Source organism: Adiantum capillus-veneris, chromosome 10 (genome assembly GCF_014529385.1).
Source record: "Adiantum capillus-veneris isolate H3 chromosome 10, ASM1452938v2, whole genome shotgun sequence".
NCBI lineage: Eukaryota > Viridiplantae > Streptophyta > Polypodiopsida > Polypodiales > Pteridaceae > Adiantum > Adiantum capillus-veneris.
In genome coordinates this window covers 30,150,274-30,172,692 of record NC_140940.1, presented here as the reverse complement: position 1 = coordinate 30,172,692, position 22,419 = coordinate 30,150,274, and the positions used below count along the sequence as shown (strand labels likewise).

The following is a 22,419-nucleotide window of genomic DNA, read 5'->3' as shown; positions in this document are numbered from 1 at the left end:
GAAGATAATGATAGAGGGGACCAAGGGGAAGGAAGCGCTCAGCAAAAGGAAACGGGCTTAGAGAGGGGGGAAACTCAGAACAGGAGCCAAAAACCCCGGGGGAAGAGAAAGGGGAGGAGTCAAACAAAGAGGAAAAGGGGGGAGGCGTCAGACAAGGGAGAGGAGAAACATGAAGGGGCAGAGGAGCAATCAGTACTAAATGAACAATAGGAGAAAAGGAAACAGGTGGATGCCTGGTTTGAAAAGAAACCCTTCATTATATATTTGATCAATAAGTTGACTGAGGAGCACCAAGAATTGAAAAATCTAAGAAGGAATTTGAGATTCAGCCAGTTTACCAGGGAAGGGCTAGAACATGAGGAGAAACTAAAAGCACTTAAGGAGCTGATTAGAAATTTCTTCAAAAAATGGCCGGGATGGTGTCCACACAACAACAAAAGCTGTCAACTACCACCCCACCCAGCATGTATATAGGTATTGGTAAGGCCACCAAGGGTATTACCAATAGCGGAGATGGGGACAGGTCCTAGATGGAGAGATACATTATAAAGCGAGTAGGTGATTCAATTGATTTAAAGGAAAGTAAGCTAAGAATCAAGGTCGATTTTGCTACAGCTTTTAGTTTGGTAGAATTTGAAACCTTAGGCCGCCCGTCGCCAGTTCAACTACCGCCGCATGCGGTGCTGGTTTTAATACAGCGCGTGGCAGTGAAGGACCAGTTCAACCTCAGTTCACTGCCGCCCGTCGCCAGATGAACCTGGGTAAGCTCGGCGTCCTGCATGCGGTGCTGGTTTTAATACAGCGCGTTGCAGTCGATAGCGTGAGGGGCTGGCAAAGTAATTTCGTCCCGCATGCAGTAGCGGCAGGGGTCGCGCACAAGAGATTGGCAGATAACCGTCGCGCATGCAGGAGGTAATGAAACACAATTTTATTTGCCTGCAGTCACACACAGTGTAGGTTATTTGATTTTCCTGTAGTCAAAGGCAATTGTATTCGCACACAGTGTAGGTGATTTGATTTGCAATAGGTGATTCAATTGATTTAGACGACGTCCAAGATCCTCTTGGGTTGTTATGTGTGTACTTCTGTTGTTGCTGCGATGGCACGTAAGAAAGGTTGGGGGCAGCAGGCAGGAAGAACATGCACAGAGAGAGAGAGAGAGAGAGAGAGAGAGAGAGAGAGAGAGAGAGAGAGATGAGTCAAGTTAAGCACAAAGAAAACAGAGGCAGCCGAGAAAACAACAGCGAATGAAAAATTGACTTCAATGTCCCATGTGGGCTCTTTATTTTAGGGGGTGGGAATCTGAAGAGAGAGGTAGAGGTCGTAGAGAGGCGCTGCCTGCCTGCCTATAAAGTTTGTGTGTTCACGTGTGTGTGTGTGTGTGTGTGTGTGTGTGTGTGTGTGTGTGAGAGAGAGAGAGAGAGAGAGAGAGAGAGAGAGACAGAGAGATCATAGAGACTCGTCACTCTCCCTACTTTTCCTACAGTAGGTGATTGAATTTATTTGAATGAAATTAAGAAGAGTACGTTGCGTAGGCAGGATTGTAGTCTTTGAGTAGAGTAGGTTTTTCAATTAAACTTTGCCTGTAGTCACAGCAAGGGCACTTGGAGTTGTTTCACGCAAAGTTCCATGCAAACAAAAGACGGCCGGTGATTCAAACAGCAGGCAGGAATTAGTTGCAACCGAGAAATTAGTTGCAGTAGCGAGAAATTGGTCTCGAAGGTATAATTTCATGAATTAGCTGCTTGAATTTCATGCTTGGTAAAATTTGTGAAGCGTGGTGTGGTTTGATTGGTTTGTGTTTATGAAGGTTCAATGGTGTAGGTTACCATGGTGAGGATGAAGAAAGCTGCACGTTTGGCTGGTAATAGCGGGGATGCATCTGCCTCTTTGGTCCATAGGGGTAGACCTAGGAAGACCGAGGAGGAGCTTCTGGCGGCTGAGAGTAGGCGTCCGAAGAGGCTTTTCGAGCTAAGTATCACAATCTCCGTGTGGGGGGGCGGACGTAGACAGTGGATTGCGTCCTGTGTTGAAAGAGTTCCTAGAGAAAGAGACTATTGCTGGAATGTGTTCCATCGAGCGTGGCGGAACGGTATTCCACTTGCACTTCCAAATGGTCGTGCGTATTATTTCCACATCTATTATAGCGGTCCACAAAAAGGTGAAAACATACTTGGGATGGGATAGAGAATCGCCTGTGGGTGCCACTGTTCTTTGCAGGGTACTAAAGCAAAAGAACATGCACACATTTTAGGGGATGATTGGTTACTGCTTAAAAGACATAGGTAAACATCATTTTGAGAATGTTGGCCACAACATATCTCCTGATGACATTAATAAAGGGATCGAGCTTTACACGCTTAATGGGACAGACAACCTGAACAATAAAGTCTGCTTGACAAACACCAATGTGTTTAATAGGGCTTTCATGTATAGGAAATATAGTTTGAATCACCCTTTTGGTCATGACTTTCTTGGTACTTTGCACCGTATGATTAAGAGCGGTAAGTACTATCCGTCGTCCACTTGGATTACACCTTACCAAGGGCGTGGAATGGAGCAATGGAAAATTGTTGATGTATGGAAGTGCATGGCATTTCCGAGCACAGTCACGTACAACGACATACTTGACTTTTTTGTGCTCCAAGGTGCCACTCACCCCCGTTTGGATTGGTTCCTGAACAGATGGCAAAACAATGAAAGGTATTTCATTAACTGCTCCTTTGTAATGTGACGGCCTAATTATTGGTGTTATTATTTGTCTTTATGAGCTACAGGGAGCAAGGTGAGAATATGGCAACGAAGGAAGTGGTGAATATATCTAACAGTGAAGACGACGATATTGACGTTGGCATTGGAAGTGACTTTATTCCCCTGCTGAAGAGAACTAAAACTGACGTAATTGCATGCTAGGTACGTTGGTACAATTTCCTATCACTGCATTTGCTTTCTTTGTCGATAACTTTTTTTTTGAACGATGGCTATCGTGGGTGCACGCGATGGACTCAACGGAGGCTACTGTGGAAGCTGAGGGGACGCAAATGGATCTCAGTCAAAATGATAACGTGGACGATGCAGTACTTCAAAGATTAGAGGATGTGCTGATGCAAATCTGGCGCCAACTACGTGGTTGCAATGCAAATGACAATGACACTCTCCGTGCTTGCATAGTCAATTCTACACAAAGTGTCAAAGACATGTTGCAGGATGTGCAACTAAACGCTGTTGATGTCCAGGTTGTAGAAATGCAACAACAAATAAACGCTTTGTCAAGGGAAATAGTTTCTTTCAAGTCACAATTGAATAGGTTGAATGCAATAGTTGTCACAGACTAGGAAACATAGCATCTAGAAATTTCCGCTTGTAGCATCTAGTAGTTTTTATAGCAATGGACATTTTTAATTACCTTTTTGGCCTATATTCTTACACTTATTGACAGAAGAAGTTATTGTACTTGTTGTGGTTATTAATTTTAAACCAAAATACAATCTTCATATCGTCTCCTTTTGTAAGAAATTTTCTGTGGTTTTGTCTCAAGAAGTGAAAATCGTCCCGCAAATCGTTCCCATGGGTTTTTTTGTGATTCTTAAAAATTAAAGCAATTGTCTATGGTCTACTGCGTGGATTTGGAGATGAGAATCTTGGAAGATATGAATTTCTTTTACGCGGAGCGAGTAAATGATATGAATTTGCTAAAGTGACTTAGTTGTAGAATTGGTGTCACAAGTGTACTAAGGCTTGAGAGGGTATTGTTCGGGGACCCTCAAGTTGTGGAGAGAGGTGGGGCTGGCATTATGTGGAAGAAGCGCCGAGAGGTTTTTCTACCCCCTAGTGACGGGAGGGAGGAGGAGTGGTGGGCGAGCTCCCCCACCCCCTCAACCCCCTCTCCCCACTCCTCAGTGCGGGCAACCAAGCTCCCCCACCCATATCGTTCTAGCATCTCCTGCTGAAAGTTATGTCATCCTCACCTAGTGCTTAGCAATGTGCAATTTATACAGTGCCGCTAGTGATCCACCGTCAACCCCCAAATTAGCCTCTAAAAACAGCCAACAAGGTAATAGTACTACACTCTCAACAGACGTTCCCATCACCATTAATGCAAGGGGTTGCTCCAATCACCAAGAGACAACAAACGTTAAAAGAATTTATATTCCCTTCTTCCTTCTCTCTCTCTCTCTCTCTCTCTCTCTCTCTCTCTCTCTCTCTCTCTTTTCTCTCTCTCTCTCTCTCTCTCTCTCTCTCTCTCTCTCTCTCTCTCTCTCTCTCTCTCTCTTTGTGTGCTGACGTGTTGCTACCTTGTGTAGAGATAGGAACTGCACTACCTTGATTCGTAGCCATTGACTCTCTGGAGTGTAACGTTCCCATGGGGCTTGGCATCGAATAATGAGGTCGACTAAAAGAATCAGCTACATGAGTCCTCCCTTCACCTGTGGTCACCGGTTCTGGCACGACAGTTGTAGGTGCTGGTCTTAGTGGTCTTGGAGTGACATAATACTGGTGAAGGGGTCCCCCAAAGTACGTATATCCTTCCAAGTCTTTTTTATCGATTGCTGCATATCTTCTTCCATACTTGTCGTATGCGGCAATTTTCGTTTCCACTCCCTCGGTGTAGGTGAAGACATAAAGTCTTTTCCACTCAGTCATCTCTCCGACCTAGGGTTCCTCACATCTATAATAGAGATCTTGCTCTCCATTATTATACTTGTATAGCCCCAAGTAGACGTTATCCGTGTTGACTCTCAACGTTTCGTTTTCTCGCCTTAATCTCGCATTAGGTAAGCTCAATGTTGGTGCCTTTTCCTCATGTTCCTCTTCTATTTTGGCTTTTGTGCCCATCAATCCCCACTTGTCTATAATGTTAGGATTCAGGACTACCAAGTACATGATACCCTCGTCATTTAGGTACCTATCTCCGCTATAGCTCACAGGCACTAAGTCCCTAAACTCACTTGGTCCATCTTCTATTTTCACACGGTAGCAGTCCATACCATCTTTGTATATCTTGGCACCTTGCTTGTTGTCATATCGATACTTGATGAACAATAGCTTTAATGTGGCCGAGGGGTCTGATGGTCCTACTGCCATGTTTTCTCTTCCGTTTAGTTTTAATTGTCCCAAGTGTTCTGTGAAATACTCGGAAGATCTCTCTAAAGAAGTATCGGAGATGCCTTCTTCAAGGATCGGCTCTAATAGTCGTACTATCCCTTGGTTTACACTCTTCTCCGTTGATGCAACACTTGTTTGATCCGCTAAATTTAGGTGTGTGGTGTTGATTTGTTTCCCGATCTCAAAAACATGAAGAAAGTGGGATTTACTGACTGAATCCAAACCTCTTACCTGGAGATGGAATGATCTTCCAATTCCTGCGACTGCATGGATTGTTACTTGATCGGTCTCTGCAAATGAATACATTGGATGGCTATGAGATCACTGTATCATTCCAACTGTCAGCAGATTCAACACTTTCACAATGATCTCAACACAATTTTGCTTGCAGATTATTGAGAGTATGTCCAATTTGAGTTTTGACAACTCTTGATATCTTAAATAGTCTAGGTCTATGAACAGGTCAAAAATGAGTTAGATCTAGGCCAAAGGTACACCGATCGCGATTGTAGTTCTGGGCCCAAATTAGATGAAACTTCACCAGTTCGTTCAGTAGGCTATTTTAAGACTACCTGCCAGACACTTTTGTATTTGGACTCAAAAAAGTCAAGTTTTTACCATTTCTTAGTTCGAAGTGCCTGTTTCCTAGAATCTGTCAATTTGATCTGATTTTGATGTTTAATTTGGGATTTGAGAGATACCTAATCTTGTTTCATGCATAGGCTATCCCTCTGCATGGTTTCTTCCCAGTTTTGATGTGTTTTGGTCTACTGAAAGTCAATTTCTAAGTCAGTTTAGCAATTTTTGACTTGGATCTGTATTTAGTGGTTTTGACAGGTATTTTGAGGTTTCCGGCTCTAGGTCCTTTAGACTTTTATGTTTGTATACACCTGGGGATCCCACATATGAAATCTGGTCAAAATCTGGCACTTAGGTACACCGATCGCGATCGTAGTTCTGAGCCCAAATTAGACCAAATTTGGCATGCTTGTAGACACTGATGTTTTAAGGCTATCCCCAAAGTCTTTTTGCATTTGGATCACCAAAAGCCAAGATTTTTTACTTTTTTGGTCTGTCAGGCTAGTTTTACCCAAGTGGCCTGATTTCCTTGATTTTTGATGTTTTTGGGTGTGGTTGCTTTAGACAAACTTGTTTAGAATCTTATCAGGAAGGCACATGTCAAATCTTGTACAAATCTGACACTGAGGTACACAGATCACGATCGTAGTACCTGGGCCAAATCTGATGAAATTTTGTCTGCTCCCTCTGACAAGTGTTTCCTAGTGTTTTGTGCTACCACTTTGTGATTTGAATCAATATCAACCCTGTTTGGTCAGATTTTCTGAATTTCAGAGTCTGGTGTCTTTTTTGGCCAAAGTTATGGTTTGCTGGTTTCTCGACTTTAACTTTTGCCCCAAATCTGATTGGAATGTGATTTGCTTATCCTACTCCTAAGTACAGAACTGAAAAAACATAAGAAAATAAATCAAACAAAACAAACACGACGGATTTCGGGTGAGATTTCAGTACTCAATCGAATTAGAGAAATTGAAGAGCAAAAATGCTTTACACTCTCACTCATAGCTCCCTAAATCTCGTAAGAGAGGATCTAGCCGGTCCACTAGCTCTAGACTCCACTAAGCTCTAAACCCTTGTCTAGCAACTTAACTGAAGTGTAAAATGGATTTGTGGATTGATCTTTTTTAAGGAATCTGACTGCGCACTCGATTACTCATCACCTAAGGTGCATTCCCCGGCAGCGGCGCCAATGTTTGCGGGTCGCCGCGACGGACGTCCATAGCATAGCTCTCAAGCATCAACATATTTATCAATACAGGGGAAGCGACTCGGATGACGCATGGAAACTCACTAGGGTGTCATTCCTAATGAAGTGAACTTGAAGAGATGCAACTACTAACTCTACAAGAAAATCAAACGCATTACCGCCAAGTAATCTGCCTATGTCATTCTACACAGCTCTACAGTCATCACGCCCGTTTACCATGCAAATCATATCGGAATCGCACGAAACTTGAACAGGGGATTATCAGGAATATATCCTATCACTGTCACAGCATTTTGCAGAGGTACAAAGATCGCGATCGTTCGTCCCAAGTTCAGCAAAAACAGTGAACATGTGATCCTAATGGGTCGTTTTAGGGTCCCTAAAGCCCCTCCTAGGGTCAAAACAACATAAAACACACATATAGACATTCAAAACAGCGATTTAAAGCCTCAAATTTGTAGTTAAAAACTTACACCGAATCTTGAATGATTACACTTGAAAGGAAGAGCAAGATAAGAGGAACACAATGCAATAAACAAATCTGAATTTGGATTACCATAGCCACAATGGCGAAGATTACAAGTTTGAACAAGAAGGAGCTCTCAAACGTATGCTGTCTTCTCCGTTTTCTATCCAAAAGATCATGTTCAAACTTACAAAAAATGACCTTTATAGATTAGGTCTTTACAAATGGCTTGTCCGGCCATAAGCTCCTAAACTTCTAACTGGCTCTCTAATATACAATTGCTCCCATAAGAATAATCATAAATCCTTTGACAAATTCTCGGCTTAGAGATGCTTCCTTACAAAAGAATTTTACAATGGTTTCTCAGAAAAATATGATCCTTCTCTGGAACGGCCGCTTGTTGCTTCGTCTGCCAAACACAAAAAAAGGCGGATGAGGCCTAGAAATGGATAGAAGTCGCTAAGGAAGGGAAAGCGAAAGGGAAAGAAACCACATCTATCCCCACTCCTATAATCATCAACATGACTCTAGAAGAAGAAAAACGAAGGAAAACTAGAGCTTTGCATATAAGAGTAACTGGTCGAAAAGACCGAGATGATGTGGAAGGGGAAGTTGAAGAACTTCTCCGCATGATGGGTAGTGAGACTACTCATACAAAGGCATGGAGGGTGGGGAAGAAGACACAAGGAAATGGGGAGACTTCAAAAGGGAAAGCTTTAATCATCCGTTTCCCATCCATGGAGGCAAAGAAGGCTTCTTGAAGAAGCGTTCTACACTAAAGAAAATGGGCATGTTCCTTGGAGATGACCTCACTCTCACACAACTTGCGCATATGAGAGAGGTGATGCCAGAGATTCAAGCGGCAAGGGAGAAGGGAAAGACGGCCTTCTATAGAGATGGTCGGGTGGTGATTTTAGAGCGGCGCTCCACATGACGGTGCGAGACCCACGGGACCACACTCAAAGTTGCCACTAGGAATTGTAATGGATCTATGCGACTTGATGTGGGTGCCTTTGAGGATAGTTTCACAGAAGAGACATCGTCTTCTACTCTAAGACACATCAGGCCCCTGAGCAGTCTATGCCTCACATTAGTGGATATAGATACGAGACTGCCTGTAGAGAGGAGACACAATCAGAGCACAGAGGACAGGGATCAGGAGGAGTAGCAATGTTATTCAAGGAGGAGTTGCAGCCATTGATATATATAGCCCGCAGAGATGAGCAAGCTAGGTACATGTGGGTGAGATTGAGAGCAGAGACAGACATATATCTTTACGTTGCTATTTGCTACTTTTCCCTGAGCACGTCAGTGTATGCACCACCCAGAGGATAGTCCCCCTTCTCTATTTTGGATGATGACATATGGGAGTTCTCTAGAGATGGTGACATCATCATTCTAGGGGATTTCAATGCTAGGACTGCCCATCATCAGATAGTATTTTATGATACTTCAGAGGAGATGCTGAGAAAGCTGGATGCTGCAGAGACAGGCCTATCCAGACTATCACAAGATGGAGAACACACTGAGTATGGACGACACTTGATAGACATGACTACACATGGATTGGCCATCTTGAATGGCCTATAGAGATTTCCCGGTTTGGGGGGTTTTACATGCTTTCCACATAGACATGGAGCCAGCACAATGGATTATTTCATGGCACAGCTGAGCCTCATCTCTAGTATCCAGGATCTCACGGTTGGACCCACAACTGTTGGTGTGGCATTGGATCATGCTCTTGTGTCGTTGACCATCTCTTTTCAGTTTAGTGTAGCACACAGGCTATGAAAAACAGCCCCTACTCGCTACACCTCACACCGGAGACGGACTCTGTATACATAGATGGGATCTATAGACGCCTATGCACAGAGGAGCCAGGGCGAGGAGCTTACTACTATATTGACACAAACACTACATGATGCAGCAGCAGAGGCATATCCACATACCCAGTCTGAGCAGAGACGTCGCTTGGGGAGCATGCCCCAGAACAGTTGGTATTATGAGGAATGCCGGACACTAGAGTTGGACTTCAGAGGGAGGTGCTTTTGGGGGACATCACTCACAGACAATCACAGATTGACTTCCGATGCCTAGTGCGGCGGAAGAAGATGACTCACGTGAGGCATGGCGTCTCTTTCAGCCCCCCCCCCCCCCCCATCACTTCTACGAGGACTAGGGCCAGTACGCATCATCTCTGTACACAGTTCCTGAGCAGCCCCCCCTTCCCGACCCTCCCGATCCATGCCCACACACATGTGCTTTTTTCACCACGGAGATGGTGAGGAAGGCCATTGACACGATGAGGATTGGGAGAGCATAAGATCATGATGGCTTAGTGGCTGAGCATTTCACGCATGCCACAGATCTACTAGCAGAGCTTCTAGCAGTGATGTTTAACCATGCCATGTGTGAAGCCGTGCCTGATACTTGGAGCCTATCTACTATTGTACCTATATTCAAGTCGGGAGACCCTATGGAGCCTGGGAATTATCGCACTATCATGATTGGATACACATTGGCACGGTTGTATGCATCTATTCTTGAGTAGCACAACTGAGTAGATATGCAGAGAGGGGAGGGGATACGCGCAATTGGGCAGGCAGGGTTCAGGAGGGTTTTTTCTACTCTTGACCTTATCTTGACACTCAGAACCATCATTGAGAAGGGTAGATCGCGTGGGAGACGGATCTATTGTAGCTTTGTGTATTTCCGCAAAGCATTTGATACAGTGCCCAGAGCTAGATTGATGCGCAGATTACAGCGGATGGGAGTACACACAGAGCTCATTTGGGGGGTCATGGCATTATACAAGTCAGTAGTGGGGCAGGTACGCACCTCAGAGGGTCTATCCACACCGATTCACTCCACTGTTGGGGTGAAGCGGGGCTGCCCGCTCTCTCCTACTATATTTAGTATGTATGTGGATGAGGTTTCTGACTACATTGAGAGAGATGGTGATAGAGGTGCACAGCTAGCAGGGACATGGATTCCACTATTGTTATATGCTGATGATATTGTGTTGATCTCCGACTCTTCGGAGGGGATGCAACGTCACTTGGATGCTTTGCATACGTTTGCTTAGGAAAGTGGTTTGTCTGTCAACCTTGGTAAAACCAAGGTCATGGTATTTAATACCACCCCACAGTGGATCAGGAGGTCAACACTAGCATTCACATACGGCCAGGAGACAGCGGAGTATACAGATGCGTACACTTACCTCGGAGTGGTTTTTAGTGGGCCAGCATTCTCATTGAGGAGGGTAGAAGAGGCTAGACTTACCAGAGCCCATGCAACATTGGGTAGATTGAAAAGGATGTGTTCACAGGTTCAATTTCAGGAGCCTCGAACAAAGCTCTAGCTCTTTGACACTCTGGTGGCTTCTGCATTGCTTTATGGAGCTAAGATTTGGGGACCTTCATTGGATTATCATGGGAGGACATGCCGCAGTGATGGATGGGGGGACACGGAGAAGCCTTTTGTCTCTATGATCTCGCGGCTCATTACAGCCAAGGCTTCATTACCACGTGCTATTGTCCGAGCAGAGCTAGCTGCCCCCCCCCACTAGTGGTTGAGGCGCTCACCAGATCTGTCTCCTTCATACACCGCATGTGGGAACTTCCTAGAGACAGATATGTCTGCCTTGCCCTTGAGTCCTCTCGACAGTTAGCCATGCAAGGAGATACAACATGCTAGTATGGGGAGATGACATCATGGTTTCAGGCGCATGGGTTCAGCATAGACAGATTGCCTCCCTTCCAGTACTCACTGGATGCACCCTCTCTGACTCTTACACAGTCCGAGATCACCAGGCTCATCCACTAGGACTTGACTCAGCTAGACACCAGGAGGACATGGATACAGCCAGCACAAGAGATGGTCACGAAGATGGCTTTCTACAGAGAGCATCTCCTCCAGCTTACGGTTGATGGTTTTGTGACGAGGCCCAGATACATGGACACCCACTTGTCTCATGGGGTACGATGTGTTATTGGCCAGATATGCACATCTTCACACCAGCGAGGATCAAGACTGGGGGATACAGCGGAGTACCAGCAGAGGCCAGGACATACCCCCTGTGTGACATCGAGCCTGAGATAGAGTTGCACTACACATGCCACTGCCCCGTGAACTACAAAATACGAGGCCGCTTCCATTGCTTGTTCAGAGAGGGCTTTGGACCATTCTCGAGAGTCATGCGGTACGGATCAGAGATGCTTGGGTTTGTTTTTGCTTGAGCTACGTAGACACAGAGAGAGCCTGATGAGAGGAGAGGCTAGCCAGTCTCAGAGACAGATCACAGATTTCTTTAGAGCTGCCACTGGACACCCGGAAGAGTTACTACTACAGTAGAGCTCGTTGCCTCACACCAGAGGCACACTGATCGGCCGAGCGACTGAGCTGGGGAGATCCAGACGCCCACGACTACGGAGGACTACACAGCATCGATGGAGGCTGCATCAGAGGATTCAGATAACTTTGGCCCGACATGAACGACGTCCGGTCAGACTATTGACCATGGAGAAGGTTAATGAGATCCGCCAGCGACCGATGTTGGATCTCTTGTGATCTAGCTATCCCAGCTAGCTGCTTAGTTCACACCTAGCAGTTTAGGATTCCATAGTATTTTATTTTGTCATTTTGTCATCTTGTTACTCTGACTTTGTATCAGATCCACCACATTGTAACTTTCTGGTCTCATAGGTCACTTTGGCCTTTTGAAGATGTTAATATAACATTTCATTTCATTTCTCTCTCTCTCTCTCTCTCTCTCTCTCTCTCTCTCTCTCTCACACACACACACACACACACACACACACACACACACACACACACAAATGGCTTTACATAGGTCATTGTGAGTTCTTGCCTTGTTTTCCTCTAATACCATTTCAATTTTAGATCATAGTTATTATGATCCATACGAGAGACAAGGACCATCCTCACCAGCAAGGGAAAGGGAAATCTTACACTTGCTCATACAAATACACAAGGAGATACATCTTTTTGTCAACAAGAGACACATAACTAGATATCATTGCTAATCTTTTGGGAGCATAAAGGCAAAATAGCACATCTCTCCATGGCTCCACCTTTTCCACCTGGTTGTTGTTTGGAGTTCTTTTAGATCCCCTTTTGAAGCATCTTTGAGTGCTAATTTGGCTTCCTTCGTCACATTAATGAGGCTTATTCTAAGAGGGGTAGCATTGGCAATATCAGTGTTGGAATTGGAAACTCATGTCGATATGGAGCGTTTTGAGTCTAGAGAATGAACTTGCTATGCCCCAAGAGGCCAATTTGTCTTAGTTGATTCTTTGTACCTATGCAGATGCTTGATAGGATGTCAAGCCTCGATTAGATGATAGCCCACTATGATCCCCCCATATGTAATTTTTGGTTATGTCGGATCTATGTATGTGTAGTTTGTAGCCCTAATATCACTCAGCCAAAGATATGATCCATTTAGATGTATATTTTTGCTCTTGATCGATATTTCTTGCACTGTTAAAAAGAGAAGGGAGATGGTAAGGTCACATGTGTGTGGCGATCGCTATATTAAGTGCCGTGAGGTCAGGTGTATGCCATGTGGCATTTTTTCCAATATCCAAGTAAGACAAATTGGCGGCAATATATATAAACGACAAAGGTGAGCCAGATTAAGTCCACCCACCCTCGTCACTATTTGACACCCTCGATTTTAAGAGGGGATCAATGGTTGTAAAGTGGCGTCGCTAGCGCATGTAATGGCAACCGTCGGATCAATTTGTAAACTTAGTGTGAACTATATGTGAACTCAATGTAAATTAGTTTTATTGTGAAATTGGTGTAAACTAGCATTGACCAAAAAGTGGATCGCCTGGCACACTACTTTTTTGACATTTATTAGGGGGCCCATCGAGATTTCACTATCTTCTTTCCCTCCTTCTCACTCTCCCATTCAAATTCATTTTGGAGAGGTGGAGAAAGCCATTCCTTGTGAGCTCCAACATGGAGACCCTAGGTACGTTCATTTTTTGGGGTTTCTTAATTGTGAACTTATTTATGTGAACTAAGTGTGAACTTGGTGTAAACCAACTTTTCTCCTGGCTTTGTTGTGAACTTAGTGTGAACTTAATTATCCATGGATTTGTTGTGAACATAATGTGAACTTAGATTAAACTATGACATTCCTGGTTTTTTTGTGATCATTATGTGAACTTGTTGTAAACATAGTGTAAACTTAATCATAGTCTTAACCATTAAATCTCTAGCTTTTGAGTGAACTTTGTGTGAACTTATTGTAAACTTGGTGTGAACATTGAAATGGATGGTCTTTTTGTAAACTATGGGTAAACTAAACGGACTTTCATAATGGTGGCTTCCATGGACTGTGTAGGTTTTAGGAATTTAATGGGTATTGAAGAAGAAGACGACGAGAAATTTATATCCTCCTCAAATGGCAGTTCAGATGAATATTCTATTGATTACAACACCAAGGACATGGATTATGCCTCTCCAAGTAATGAGGACACTAGTGATCTCGATCTCCCAAACACAATCCTACCAAGTCAAGATCATGGTGCTTTTGAGCAACCAAGTAGCCCACAAATTTTCTCTCAGATTGTTCCATACAATTATGTCTCAAGGACATTCTATTCATTTGATGAGACCACTTACACTCTTATGAAGGATGCACTACAAACTGGTGAAACAATGACTTTAGAGAGGTTGAAGGCAGGTGATAGTAGCGGAATCCTTGATTTGTCAAGGTGGAGGAAGATGAAAGCTAGCCTCTCCTTGGTGAAGGATGAAGATGGTTCATTCAACCTTTGCTTAGGTTCCCCACCCTCATTAAGGATTCCACATATAGGATAATGGAAGCACATTGTCCAAGAATGCCATGTGCGTGAAGAGGACAATACACATCGCGGCATTCTGGAGACTCTTCAAATCATAGAGAAGACCTGGTCTATGGATATTTGAAGGCATAGCATACCTTTAGCTTATGTAAAGGATATGCTTAATAGATGCGCATGTACTCTTGGGAGCAACCAATACCTTGATAATAAGAGGCCAAGACAGTTTAGGACTATGGATAACTCTCTTGTTAGCGTAACCCTAAATGAGATTGTGATTGAACATAAGGTGAAACGTGTAATGGTTCGTTCAAAAAAGAGTCACAATAGAAGAAAGACATTCATTGAGTATGCTTGCCATAGAGGTGGAGAGCCATGAAGAAGTGGAACACAAAAGAGGTTGAGAAGGTCCAAGAGATGTGGTTACCCATTTGCAATAAGAGTTTGTTTTAACAATGAGACAGAAAGTGCCATTATCTCATATATCTCTCATCATGAAGGTCATACCCCAGGATCACATGATGATCTATACTATTTTCCCGTTCATCCAATTGTAATTGAATGTTGCATGGAAGACTTGTTTGATGTGGGAATCTCACGACATGTTGCTAGGATGTCTTTATCAAAGGAACAATTGCATCATGAGCGATGCTCTCCCATTGATCGTGTTACCCACAGATTCTTCATGATACCAAGGGAGGTCGCCATGCTCTCATACCAAATTCGTAGTCAAGGTAACATCTAATCTTTTTATTTTCATTAGTAATGTAACTCTTTTACCAATAGTAATAGTAACCATGTTTTCCATTTGGAATTTAGGCAAGATCTCAAATGATGATTAGACAGCCATGTGGGGTGAAATTTGCTTATTGAAAAAATGCGGAAAGGTACATATTTTAGCTATTATTTAAGGTCTATATAGAACCAAGAGCTTATCGATCTTGACATTCCACTTTCAATACATATTTACTTTAGTCAACTCGACAATCCAACTGCAAGTGACCCTAGGGATAGACCATTTATTGTCATTATTCAAGATGAATGGATGCTAAGTATAGCCATGTGATTTTCAAAAAACAACTCATGGGCAATTGATAGCACGTTCAAAACAAACGTGTTTGGTCTTCCTTTATATGCTGTTGTCTTGCCAAATCAAAATGGAGTCGGTATACCAATCTGGCTTATGTTGTGCACGGCTGACCCAAGCTCAGACCAAGAGAACATTGCACTTGAAATCACCCTCCAAACTATGTTTTCAAGAATGGGAAGTGTTCGCCCAACATCACTTGTGATTGATAAATCACAGATGGAGCTTGAGGCCTTTGACAAAGTAGTGAAAGCAGATTCCTCTTGTTGGCAGTATAATAGTTCTGACGAACTTCAACAGATCATATGTCATATTATAATCTGTTGGTTTCATGCCAAGAAGGCATGGGTGGAGAATCTTCTTCCAAAGGTACATATTGTGCATGGCAATGTGTGTATTACCAAGCCGTAATCATGAGAGATAATTTAAAATCATTCATTGATCTTTGCAGGTTCCTAAAGAGCTGCGGGACCATCTTTACACTTTAATCAACTCTCTAATGTATTGTGCCTCTGAGGTAGAGTTTGAGCACCTTTACCAAGGGCTCTTGGAAAATTATGGTAACTTTGTAAATGTATAAAGGTATGTCACAAATGGATGGTGTGGCCAAGATTGCACCTGGCGTAGTCGGTGGCCCAAGTTTGGTCGTATTTTCAATTATGGAAACGATGACACAACAAACTTAGTTGAGAGATTATGGCAGTACATCAAGTACACCTTGTTGAATGCACAAATCAATATATCTATTTTGGAGCTTCTCCATGCCATTGTGGGTGATTCAAAAACTAGCACACGGATAGGTGGAACTCTATTGGAATTTTACAAGCAAAAACAAGAGATAGGTAAGCTTCCAATTGCATCTTTGGGAACTAAAAGTTTGTTTTTGGTGACACCCTTTTTTTATACATGGCAGTGGACTCGGGACGCTTTAGCATTAGGGGCTCTTGAAAGCATCATACCACTCGATTGCGAGAAGGAGAGAAGATATTGATGCGGTATGAGCATGATCCATCTACCTTATGCATTTTAAACGAGTTGACATTGTTATTCAAGCTACAAAGTGCAAGTGACAACAATCACTGGTACTGCTTAAGCTTGCAATGCAATTATTGTGATTGTCCAGATCTTTCAAGCAATTGCAAGCACCTCTATGCAATTCGTCTAATCATTCAAAAGCACTTCCATCACTTGGTGCCGATTCTTCCATTGCTGGACAAGGATGGTGTTGATGATAGCAATAGAGGCACCCAACCCAAAGAAATTGACATGCCATCCAGAGGGGGCATTCAAAAAATTCAAGCTCATGTAACACAAAACCGGCTTGGGTATGGAAGGAAAGCAAACATTGTGGAACCGGGTGAACAAGAGGCACAAGCAACATTTAGTACGCCCCACAAACCATCACATCAGACTGGAGTATTGAGAAGACGACATCAACATGGCAGGCATTGTGCTAGGTTCGAGAAAACCTCAAGAGTTTGGTGTCCACAATGCCACACAAAAACCTTTATGGCTGAAAACAAAGTTACATTCTCTTGCTTCAATTGTAATGCCCTCTTGCCTCTTTCCTCAAGGTAAGCTCCTCAAGGAGATGAGCAGATTCTACTTGGAAAGTATGTGAGAATGTGTGATATACCAACCAATTTTGTTGGTAAAATTGTAGGTTGTACCTACAAGGACTCATTAGAGGAGGAGTGTCGCTTCACTCTAGCTCAAGATGATGGTGATTTGTTGTAAAATGTATTGGCCTCGCAATAGAGGCTAGTGCTTTACAAATGAATAGAAAAAGATTGAACCATTTATTGTGGAGATTGATGTGTTTCCATCTATGAGTCATTGGTGTTACCCCTTTAGCGTTAGTCACTATTTTGGTCATTGCAATAAAGAGTTTAATCTAAGTTCACTCAAAGTTTACACATGGTTCACACCATGTTCACAACGACAGTTTGAAACATCAAGTTCGCACAGTTTAGTTCACTCGAAGTTCACAACAACAAATTGAAACATGCTCTCTAATTTTACTTTAACTTCAGTTTGAGCTTACTTTCATGTACATGCTATTAAAACTCATCTCATTGACACTTGCAAGAAAGACTAAAAGGGTGTAGAAGTTACAATTCACATCGCAAACTCAATTTTCACAAGAGAACATTGGATTTATAAACAAGGTGCATTACATGCTACTTGTCCAATGAGTTACATAGTTACATTCCAAAAGAATGTTTTGAACCAAGGGATCTACACAAAAATAATGGCTCCCTAGGTCCATCAAAGTAGGTGAAGCTTTGATCCAAGATGCAACACTATTTTGAACGAGATCTTCCGTAGATGATCTCCTTAGCCCAAGAGGCAAGACTCTTCTTCGTGGCTTCGATCTTCATGTGCTTGAACCAAGATTTGGTGATCTACATATCAAAGTGAGAAAAAAAATAGTATGTGATAAATGCCATAAGACTAAAACTAATATGCAATAAGTTCACATACCCAACTACTTGAGCGTTTTCCATATGCACCCTCAATTAGTTTCTTCATATACAACATCACATAAAACCCACAATCAATAGCATTGGGTTGCAAGGAAACCTGTACAAGCATGAACAAACAAACTTGTTGCATAAAAATTATATCAAATTGATTAAATTCAGGGAGTAACCCATACCTGTGGATGTTTGATCGTATTAAGGGAAGACCTGGGGCTTTCCATGAATGCTTTCAAGGACTCTTTAGAGCAATTGATTGACATGAATCGCAAAGCCCTTATGCATATCATAATAGTTCTCATAATAAGCTCATAAAAAATAATATTGAGTGTATACAATTACAAAACTATTAGAATACCTATACACTTGAGGTAGGTAAGAGTTGGGGCATGCTTTCTTCAAAGAGTTGAAGTACATGAGACTATGTGACTCCCAAGGGAGACAGTTAATCCGTTTGATTGCATTGTTATACAACACAAATAGTACCTAGTGGTCCCTACATGAGAAAAAAATAACTAGTGTGATCATCCACAAACATGTCTAAATCCACATATATAACCAAACGTACTTTGTTCACTAAGAGCAAGAAGACAAAAAGATATTGACCGGCATCGATGGAACCAACGTAGTTGAGGGCCTTTGTCTTGTCCTCATGCAGACTTGAGTCAAGGAATTCAAACCATAAGCTGTCAATGAACCAAAATTTCTCCAAAGTATCATTATCTAAAGTATTCTCTAACCACCTACAATTTTATGCAACAAGTTCTCCATGAGACCTATGATAATAGCAATCAGGTTCAATGTCATAAATATGCAATCAAAGACAACTAACATGTAAAACAAATTCATAGTTTGAGTGGAAGCTTTGTGTGTTGCAATTGAGTCCACAAGCTCCATGTCTATGTCCACAACCAAGTTGAATCGCTAAGAAATTAGTTGTACATCCGTCCCCCCCCCCCCACCCTTGCAAAGGAAATTCCAAGCTTCAAACCTTTCTTTCAAAAGCTTTTTTGTTCCACCCGAAGATGATCCAAATTCCTTCTTTATCGATCGGTTGGCAATCATAATAGTCAGTGGCAAAGTACTAATTGGCAAGGGCGAGTCACGAACAATGTTTGGAGAACTTTTACCTAGATGCAAACGCACCTAAAAAAGCCAAAAAATGGAAGCATATCACCAGCACTAGCCCATATATATAAGTAAAATTGTGGATGCAAACAAATAATTAATTGTATTACCTTTAGGGAGAGTTCCCTCTTTGAGGAGGGGAGCAATTTTCTCATGCTATACTCCATAGCAAACTCTATAGGGCTTTGATCCAAGAATTTGCGTGTTCCTCCGACCTTTGTTAGTGCCAACAAGAGCCCTCTGTCACATCATACGCATGTAGGTTTTCCTGAAAGGAAATGAAATGCATCAACATACACCAAGGAAAAAGCGTGTTGAACTCAAATGCAAAACATTTAAGCTCCAAAGGCAGCTTCGGTTGAAGAAGAACCGGAGTAGAAGCTCCATTGTCACCCGATCTCTCATCTTCATTATGATCCCCAATATGCCCTCTTTCTTTCAAAGGTGGACGTTTCTAACAAACAACAAATGAAAGCATAAGATATGTACACAAAGGAGAGTATATGGAGATCACAATAAATTGTGAGCATCTAAAATACCAAGAGAAGCCACTGAATCACCATTACCAAGACTTACATGCATGTCATAACCTTCCACAATACACCTTTGGATCAGGTCCATGCGAGCGTCCTTATCACTTAAATAGTTCTCCATTGCCCTTGCTACCTTGGCATGGACATACGTATCCTTAGGGCCAGCTCTCTCTCTTTCTTCATCGTCCAGCTCATCCCATGCCTTTTCCGCCTTTTTCACTTCACGGGTTTTTTGTGTTGCAACATTTTTCGCGAATTTGTACTCTGGATCCATAAACCGGACGCGTGATTGTTTCTGATATGGAGCTACGGCCTCCAGGAGGGCGGCCAGACTTACACATAGGAATGTTGATTGCAACATTATGAACAAGTAATAAATGGTTCATCATGTCACCACGCTTGAGATACCGGATGCCCTGATCACAACAAGCATCACTAGCAACACATGCACGAGCTTTGCGTCCATCCTCGAGCAAAAGCTCAACAAAGAATTCTTGACCATTTGTCGCCATTGTAGAGCAAGAACAAATGCTACTCCAAACATTCCAAATGAAAAACTATCAAGCTCTTTCTATTAGTTAAGCCAATGAAGAAATGAAAAGGGAGGCACTTGTACAGAAGGGAGGCATTCCTTTTCATAAAATTGACTCAATGTCCATGAAACTGTGAAAAGACACTTTACAGAAAACAACATCATGCAACATTGCAATGCTTATTTGCTTCAAAATTCAATTCTAAAAGCTTTACATGAAACTTGAAAAGCTTCTGTCTCACAGAAAACGACATGCATGCTGTACCATAGGCCTACACAGAAAACAAAATCTGTGTAGATTTTCAAGTTTTCTTTCAACGACCCTCTGCGCATTATTGTTTGTTGATTGTAAACTTACACACACACACATCCCCCCACACACACAATGCAACTTTAGAGGCTTGTTCTACACACCTTTCCCTCTCGTAGAACGGCTTCCTTCCTCGAACACAGTTACCTCCTTGAACAAGGCCCTCTTGATTTGCGTGCGTTGCTTCCCCCCTGCACAAGGGCACAAGGCCCCTTGGATTTGTGAGCGTATGCTTTCCGATGTAAACTCGTCCCACCTTTTTCCCCTTTTCAACTCGCGCATTAAAATATAGCCGTCACTCTTATTCCCTCTTTATGAGCCACTGGATCTAATCAACGGCCCTCAAATTGAGATCGTTCCCAGCCTTAGATCCCCTCTTAAAATTGAGGGTGTCAACTAGTGACGAGGTCCAGCCACGGAAGTTGGAACGCGACTATTATGTGCATCTCTTGTTCTTTTGTGGATTAAAGCCGGTAATTTTTGCGGTCCACGGTTCACCTCAATCACCTGCAAGATGTCACTACAAAACTTTATAGCTGGGTGAAGCAAGATTTAGTTGATCGATGCAAGATGTTTCTTGGGTTTTGCATGGGTTAAGAAGCAAGATCAGAGAGAGAGAGAGAGAGAGAGAGAGGGGGGACATTGCAGTGTGGGTTTGTTACTGCTTCCAACTCAGTACGTCATCGATGCAGATGCAGCAGCAGCTTGCAGGTGCAGAATCACAACATGAGCTGATCATGCACATTCCGCAAAAGCTCATGAGGTGCATGTTGCTAGGCGGCATATGGGCAAAGATACGAGAGGAGCCGGCTAATGGCCTGGACTATGCCATCGTGCAGCTGGTGGATCTTCCCTTCGTCAAGCATTGGGGGGCACCGTCTTATTCTAGGGCATCACTCCCTAATCACCGGGAGATTAAATGTGTGTGTGTGTGTGTGTGTGATGTCGAAGAGAGAGGTGGGAGCGGGCTTTATGTATGTGGTTGGCGAGCTGGTTTTGTGTATGTGGTTGGCAAGCTCGCCAACCACGACCCCCCCTGTATTTAAAATTTATTGGGCTCTCCCAGAAAAATTTAAATACAGGAGGGGGATCGTGGTTGGCGAGCTGGCCCACCAAAACCCCCCCACAAAACCAAAAATAAATAAATTGTGTGCGTTCATGCTGTGTTGCTTATCCACAAAAGCAATGCTACCTCAATGGAAGCAATCACAACGCTTGCTTGAAAAAATCGCTAATAACCTTAGCAATCGAAAAAGGGCACATGATGACACGGCTGATTACGAGTAAGGAGTAGCTATGTTTGTCTCATGATGGAACCCCAGGCAGCCATCCACTGGGGAATGTAATGATGTGACGATGGGAAGAGCAGCTCAGCAGTGATGGATGGCTATGGCAACTGGGACAACTACAGCGGAAGAAAGGGCTTGCCGCTTCCTCTTCAATCCAAACATAGAGAGAGACTTGCATAAGTTCAGGATATAGAGAAAACTCTATACAAGATCCTCATCTTGTTGTGCTAAAAATAAGTCCTCATTTCATACAAATTTCCTCTTAATAAAATTTTCACCTTTCCTTCAAACTGTTAAAAAATACACTGCCATCGTTTGCATCCAGACGCCCTTGTTTTCTAAGTCTATCTGGCTGACGATCGATTCCTGAAGGCCATGCAAAAGACTGCCACGTGGACACATTAATAGATTAAGGATGGGGGAGGGAGAAAGGGGGCTGGCGAGCTTGCCAACCTTCCTCTCACACCTCCACCTAGTCCCCTCTCCTCCTCCCCCAACCCCATCACACCTTCAACCGGTAGTCACCTCTCTCCGCGGCCGACTCTTGAAGGTCATGTAGAAGTGTACCACGTGATTATTCTTGGCCAGTGAGCCGAAGCTATTGACCGCTACTTGCCCTGTCCCCACCATGTCCGCCAGCCTTGTCAGAAGCTCCACCGGCAGCTGCACCTCCTGCCCCACCCCATACGCCCATGCCCCCACCGTGTTCTCCGCGGCCTGTCTCACAATCGCCGCCTCCAACTCCAAACACGTCTGCAAATAATTTGACCCTTGCTTGTCAACATACAAATACCATAGCAGCTCCATGTGCTCTCCCACTACCTTATCCATGGCTTGTAGCTCGCATAATCCCTCCCCAGCACTCC

At 43.2% G+C, this 22,419-nt stretch overlaps 2 protein-coding genes and 1 pseudogene across 9 annotated transcripts; 2 read left to right on the top strand and 1 right to left on the bottom strand.

Annotated features, from left to right (window-relative positions):
- Nucleotides 1-607: 607 nt before the first annotated feature.
- LOC147448631 (uncharacterized) lies at nt 608-15,036 on the top strand. Its single transcript, XM_086521186.1, has 3 exons — nt 608-912; nt 14,807-14,928; nt 15,014-15,036. The coding sequence occupies exons 1-3, from the start codon at nt 752-754 to the stop codon at nt 15,034-15,036; spliced, it is 306 nt and encodes a 101-aa protein (XP_086377312.1). The 5' UTR covers nt 608-751.
- On the top strand, nt 884-3,494 carry LOC147448632 (uncharacterized; annotated as a pseudogene). Its single transcript, XR_015189375.1, has 3 exons — nt 884-2,703; nt 2,778-2,898; nt 2,991-3,494. The product of XR_015189375.1 is annotated as an uncharacterized LOC147448632 (transcript).
- A 2,380-nt stretch (nt 15,037-17,416) lies between the features above and the next one.
- LOC147448630 (uncharacterized) lies at nt 17,417-21,224 on the bottom strand. Of its 7 annotated transcripts, XM_086521185.1 has the most exons (9): nt 19,260-19,343; nt 19,000-19,157; nt 18,753-18,907; nt 18,368-18,447; nt 18,248-18,257; nt 18,120-18,182; nt 17,941-18,037; nt 17,766-17,864; nt 17,417-17,686 (listed from the first exon to the last, which is right to left on the bottom strand). In XM_086521185.1, exons 2-9 carry the CDS (start codon nt 19,054-19,056, stop codon nt 17,585-17,587), a joined length of 663 nt encoding a protein of 220 aa, XP_086377311.1. In that variant the 5' UTR covers nt 19,057-19,157; nt 19,260-19,343; the 3' UTR covers nt 17,417-17,584. The 7 variants fall into 7 exon arrangements, 1 of the variants encoding a protein (XP_086377311.1); XR_015189372.1 differs by lacking the exons at nt 17,417-17,686; nt 17,766-17,864; nt 17,941-18,037; nt 18,120-18,182 and adding exons at nt 18,594-18,660; nt 19,466-19,686; nt 20,369-21,224 and having other exon boundaries at nt 18,190-18,257; nt 18,368-18,504; nt 18,753-19,157; XR_015189370.1 differs by lacking the exons at nt 17,417-17,686; nt 17,766-17,864; nt 17,941-18,037; nt 18,120-18,182 and adding exons at nt 19,466-19,686; nt 20,369-21,224 and having other exon boundaries at nt 18,190-18,257; nt 18,368-18,660.
- Nucleotides 21,225-22,419: the final 1,195 nt, after the last annotated feature.

Coding starts and splice junctions, on each gene's coding strand:
- LOC147448631 (XM_086521186.1), top strand. CDS start 752: ATGAACCTGGGTAAGCTCGGCGTCCTGCATGCGGTGCTGGTTTTAATA. Junction 913..14,806: donor AACCGTCGCGCATGCAGGAG/GTAATGAAACAC, acceptor ACATGTTGCTAG/GATGTCTTTATCAAAGGAAC. Junction 14,929..15,013: donor ATACCAAATTCGTAGTCAAG/GTAACATCTAAT, acceptor TTTGGAATTTAG/GCAAGATCTCAAATGATGAT.
- LOC147448630 (XM_086521185.1), bottom strand. CDS start 19,056: ATGGAGTATAGCATGAGAAAATTGCTCCCCTCCTCAAAGAGGGAACTC. Junction 18,038..18,119: donor TACCTACCTCAAGTGTATAG/GTATTCTAATAG, acceptor GATATGCATAAG/GGCTTTGCGATTCATGTCAA. Junction 17,865..17,940: donor ATACGATCAAACATCCACAG/GTATGGGTTACT, acceptor ATGCTTGTACAG/GTTTCCTTGCAACCCAATGC.